Below are 5,993 nucleotides of genomic sequence, written 5' to 3' on the forward strand. Positions count from 1 at the left end.
GAAAATGACAAGAACAAAAATGGGTAAGAACTTAAGACACTTATCTCTTAGACTTCCAAAATATTGACCAAAGCTTTAGATACCAAATGATGGAGATTTCTTTGAAGATGCTCCTTCAACATAAGCTATGATGAGTTGATGAAGCTTCTCCAAAGAGATGGACTCCATGCGATTAATGAAAGTAGCAGAAGCAAATAAAGATGAAGAGATGAAGATGTTGGCATTGAGTGGTCTTGGTAGATGTCCTTCTAGGAGGTAAGGTCAACCATGAAGGAGAAGGTATGACAGGTCTAGAAGAAGACATTTCATAAGGTGAGAACTAAGGAAAAGTAGTCTTGCAATTTTAGCAAAGTAACTTTATATTCAACTAAGTTCTAAAAATTACAAGAGGGTTGTCTCTCCTTTTATAGGTGAAGGAGATAATGATGAAGAGGAGCTCTGGTTCATTTCAAGAAAGCTCCAATCTATGTGGAGGAAAGGGAAAGGTACAATGTTTAAGAGTAGACACTTCATATCTGGTTCTAAGAACAACATAAAAGACAAACGACTAGAAGATACAATTGTCTGTTTCGAGTGCAACAAACCTGTACATTTCAGATCAGAATATCCCAAGATTGAAAAGATGAAAAATAATTCAATCGGACCCAAATATGAAAAGAAAAAGATGTTGATGAACACCATGGAAGACCTGAACACATCTGACGAGGACGAAGATGTCAAAGTGTGCTTGGTAGCAGGGAATGTTGAGAGTACATCAGACGATTATGATGATGAGGTAAATTTTTCTGATTACACTCAGTTAGAAATGCATATTATGAACTTCTATCATATTCATCCAAACTGTCTAGTACATATAAGGATTTATGTAATCAACGAATAGAACTCCTCACACAGAAATAATCTAAAAGAGAAAGTAACTACATCTAGAGATAATGTGAAGACACTAAAAAAAATGTTAGGATAGAATTGAGTGTCTCAGAATAGGATAAGGAAGAAACTAGGCAACAAAATAAAAAGCTTATAAAAGATATAATAGTAGCCAAGAACATAAATTACTTAGAATCCCTTAAACATAAAAATGATACCCTTACTAAAATACCAAGTAGAACACTTGAAGGGAATACTAGACTAGATCGTTTATTAAGAGAAAGTAGTCATTCATACTCCTGATTACTCTCATAAGAGGTTTAGGCTCTTAATTTGTTGGTGTGTATCGTTTCATTACGAAACTTCATATAACATATTACGTTCAATAATTTTTATCATTAAAACACAATTTTTATCATTAAAACACTTTAAAAAGATTAGACTCCTTGGGTCTTGATAGTATCTACGTCGTATATTTCATGTTAAGTAATTTGACAATAAAATTTGACATAAAAATATATTTTAGACAAATATATATTAAAAATTTATAAAGAATATATTTATTTATGTATTTTTAGGTATAAAAATAAAGTTTTAGTCTCTGTAAATGTTAGATTTACCCCTTTTAATAATTAATGATATGTTAATATTTGATTTTTGAATAATATCTATATATTTTATGAAAATCATAAAATTACTAGTGTAGCAAAATTACAAAACCATATATTCCTAATCTTTCAGTATATGTGTGACCGTTCTCATTTCACATGTTCCCACTTTACATATATATATATATAAGGGGAAGGAAACTCTATAAACAGACAACAAAATGTAGACGCAATTATGTGTTTCTCATTTAGAATTTCAGTTTTATTTTGGTAATTTACAAAATAAATGTTCGCACAACATAAATTATAAACTTACACTTAAGTTTTAATTAAAGAATGCTATTAAAAGCACTGAAAGAACCTCATCCAAAAGATAAAGAAGACCAATTCACACTGTATATAAAAATAACCCAAGTATAAAAAACATCAAGTAATGAGGTAAGATCAGTACAACTTAAATGCAAGCAGGATGGATTTCTCCCAGCACAAGGAAAATTCCATAACACAATCCTTCATGGTAGAAAGTGAAGTATATTTGTAAATATTTCACAAAGCAATGAAGAACCTTTAGACATAACACTGTATTGACTCTCAAAATCAGCTGAATGGCCTTCCACCAACTTACATGGCATACACTATTTCTCCACTGCTATCTAAGTCAAGATCAGGATCTGTATCCATGTCCTCATCAATATCCAAGCTACCAGTAAGATCATGGTTGGGAGACTGAGATCCAGCTGCAGGAATTGTAGCCTCTCTGATTATCTGCATGATTTCTTCAATGCTTTGCATTGGTTGATCAGGCTCCTCAAATGGTTGTTGCTATTCCCATCCATCAGATCACTTGGAAGGTTCTTCAAAAACCACTCGTGGTTTCTAATTTCAGGAATACTTATTCTCTGTTGTACAAACAATTTTAGTTTCTATGTTAAATGTCAATGTCATCATCCTTCAAACCAATAAAAGGAGATCGTCCGATTAAAAACTGCTATCAATGATAAGTTTGTTGGCTATCATAATAATTAGCTTGAAACGCATTCGTAATGATTTCTATTCGGTTCATTGTTTAATGATGATAATACATGAAGATTAAACAAATGTAACGACAAAAACACTTACTTTTGCAGGATCAGCAACAAAAATCCTTGATATCAGATGACGGCACTCGGGAGATATATGAACATAGTCTGGAATTGAGTACTGAACATTCAAAATCCTCTGCAACAAACATGCATCAGTTTAGGAAAAGTAATTTCATAAAAGTACACCACATTGACTGAAAAAAAAATGCAGTTAGCTACATGTATTGTCTTGCGGAAATTTTTAGGTTCCTCGGGATCCTCAAATGGATATGCTCCCACCAACATGACATACAAGGTCACCCCACAAGACCACACATCTGCAATCTGTCTCAAAATTGAGTCTCAACATTAGTATGAAGTAAACAATTAAAAAGCTATGTCAGAATGCAGTGCTGGTTTATCAACATCAGGGCTTCAAATGTTTTAATGTATACCAAGCTAGTGTTATCACAAATCTTTTATTCTACCCATAAATAAAAGGTATTTATGGACATTAAAATTTTCTATTAAAACTCAACCTAAATCAACAGCATCTTCATGGGAAATTTTGAAAGTGTCACAACTTAACTAAATTCCAAGTGATAGAAGTTACAACATACCTTGCCATCATATTCCTTCTTAAGCAAAACTTCTGGAGCGATATATGCAGGGGTTCCCACTGTAGATTTTGGTTGAGAATGTAGCACTGAGGACTGAAGAAGTAGGACAATCAAGATGCATTGGTAGTGCAAATTTATCCATTATCAACAAATGTCAGATAAAAAAAGAATGCTTGATCTTGGACTTGAAGAAACCTACAAATTCATTAACTTTCTAAACAATGCCCAGTTGAAATTTTAGCGCCACAGCCTTCAATGCAGATACTACAAATGAAAAAGCATCGTAGAGAATGAAACTACATATACCTTTGAATAGCCAAAATCACAAATCTTCAAACGAGGAGCTGGACTACCATCCAACAATGTGTTTTCCAACTTCAAGTCTCGATGGCATACTTGCTTCAATAAAGAAGACCAGAAAATATAGAAATAAAAGTCAGCTATCTCATGATACCTTTTTCTGAGCTAAACATAACTAGTAAAAGAAAAGAGTGTATGTTCAAGTACCATTGCATGACAATAGCTAACCCCTGATATAAGTTGTTGGAAGAAGAAGCGTGCCTGCAGCACACAATTACAGAGATTAAAGGCATATGCAGTAGCATTACACAAATGAATGAATGCAACAGATGAGAACCTCATCCTCACTGAATCGCCCTGCATTGCATATTCGCTCAAATAGCTCTCCTCCAGAAGCATATTCCATTACAATTGCCAAATGTGTTGGTGTCAATATAACCTAAACTCACATAAGCAAAGGACCAATTACAATACTTCTAACATACGAACAAATAGCATGAGACATTAGGAGTTTACACACCTCCTTGAACCTCACAATATTAGGATGCCTCAGAGATCTGTGATTTATAATTTCTCTCTGTACATTTTCATCTATCTGTTAAGAATCAGCATGACCCTGCCGTCAGGTCTACCAAACCAATTTTACCAACAAGGCCATCATCCAAATTTTTACATTGACGAGATCATAACAAGCAAAAGTTACGCTTAATTCAACTTGCGTTAGTAGTAACCAAAAGAAGTAACAACAACATGAATTCTATGAAAGAAACTGAAGAGAGAAGCTCAGTTAACCAAATCAAGTGATCCTTCAAATGATAATCTTTAGTTAATCAAAACACTTAAAGCAGAAATCCTACGAAAAACTCAGTTCCAAACTTCTACCCCCACATACAGCACAAACATCATTGATATGCACGTTTTTTATTTTTGGTTTCCCCATGTATTATATATCTTCCGGAAGGCTTCCGATTGAGATACAATCAAACATTATAACTAGACACCTCGTTCAACAGAGGTTGTTGGTTACGAGAGACTAGCTTTTGTTGGTTGATTGATTTGCGCTATAAGTAGCAGAAGAAGGATAGAGAACGTAGATGACAAACCTTTTCACCTCTCTCAATATACTTAACAGCAACAAGTTCCTCGGTGAGCTTGTCCCTCATGAGCCTTGCTACACCGAAGTTGCCAGAACCAATGTCACGCAGGAGTTCGTAGCGATCACTGTCATGCATGATCGGCATATCCATTCCTGGCCCAACAGCCATAGCAGACAGATCTATTTGGTTTAAAAAAAGAAGTTTTATTGAAGCACAGCACCCCCAACAAGAAGCTAAACTCTCACATTATTAGCATTCCGAAAGATAAAGCAAAAGCAGAAAGGTGACACCGAAGCCCCGGCTGAGGAGGAAGAAATGCGTGGGCTTTGACGTGGTTGGGTGTGGGCCACAGGATTTAGAGCTGGTGGGTGAAGAAAGAGACCAGAAATGGTTCCACCCCGTGAAAGCTTCACCAACCCAAACGAGCATTTGGGATTTTCAGAAGTTTGATATGTACACCATGCATAGTATAGTAGTAGAAGCAGTACAATTTGATTGATTCCAGCTGCAAATTGGCGGTGACACACTCGTGAACTGTCTCTCTCTAGATGCTTCTGTGTTATATGCTGTCTTTCTGTTCGGTGCTCTTAAGATTTTACTTCTTTTATATGTTACTACTGCAAACTTTACGTTTTCTTTCGTTTCCAACAGATTTTATTTATTTCTTAAAACATTTCTTCGCACTTTGTTTTTCTCTTTTAGTATTTCATTTTCCCTCATTTTCATTCGTTCCCGTCCTCTATTCTCTTATTTTCCACGAACTAAACAAAGTGTAAGGGATCAATCGGATTTAAGTCGTAAAATATAATTTCGCATTGTCAAATTCTTGAAGAAAACCATAAGATTTTTCCTTAAAAAATATGGTTTAAACGTTAGACGATATTAAAATAAAAAATGAAAATAATGTATTAAAACACGAAAACAATTCTAGATTTTTTATGAATGTGAAGTTTTGAAAGTGATTTATTAACACTTGTACACATTTTAATATTAACATGGCTTTTTATAATTATAAGAATTGTAATTAAATAACTCATAGCTTTTTTATCTTGTAAAGAAGGCTTTTACAGTTCTTTATTTTTTTGTAATGATTAGTTATTTGCATTTGAATTATTTGGTATCGTAACATAAAGGCAGAAATGGCCTCCTTATTTAGCTATTTTATTTATTTTCAATGTTGATCTATTACAAAAAAACTGCTAACAATAACTAAAAAATTTCACAACATTAACCACTACTGTTGTCAAAAAAGGTTTTGATGAAAGTCAGAACTATTGTAATAATTTTATATGTTACGATAATTCTTGAATTGCCGTTGTTATATCTGTAAAATATAACAATAACTCTGTAATGGTCGTGATATTTAGTAGCAATTTATATTTTCTTAAGCGTTTATAGGTACACTCAATTACTACAAGAAAACATCAAAAAGCGTTCCAA

General features: G+C 33.7%; 1 protein-coding gene across 1 annotated transcript; it reads right to left on the reverse strand.

The window, feature by feature from the left end:
* Positions 1-1,849: 1,849 nt before the first annotated feature.
* On the reverse strand, positions 1,850-5,061 carry LOC124837880 (serine/threonine-protein kinase SRK2E). Its single transcript, XM_047313345.2, is given in 10 exon segments — positions 1,850-2,287; positions 2,290-2,374; positions 2,595-2,693; positions 2,777-2,881; positions 3,157-3,249; positions 3,463-3,555; positions 3,664-3,717; positions 3,794-3,895; positions 3,977-4,051; positions 4,560-5,061. Coding segments are annotated over 10 exon segments (1,059 nt in total). The 5' UTR covers positions 4,722-5,061; the 3' UTR covers positions 1,850-2,096.
* Between the last annotated feature and the right edge of the window lie 932 nt (positions 5,062-5,993).

Source organism: Vigna umbellata, chromosome 9 (assembly GCF_029865625.1).
Source record: "Vigna umbellata cultivar VRB3 chromosome 9, Vumbellata_1.0, whole genome shotgun sequence".
Lineage (NCBI taxonomy): Eukaryota > Viridiplantae > Streptophyta > Magnoliopsida > Fabales > Fabaceae > Vigna > Vigna umbellata.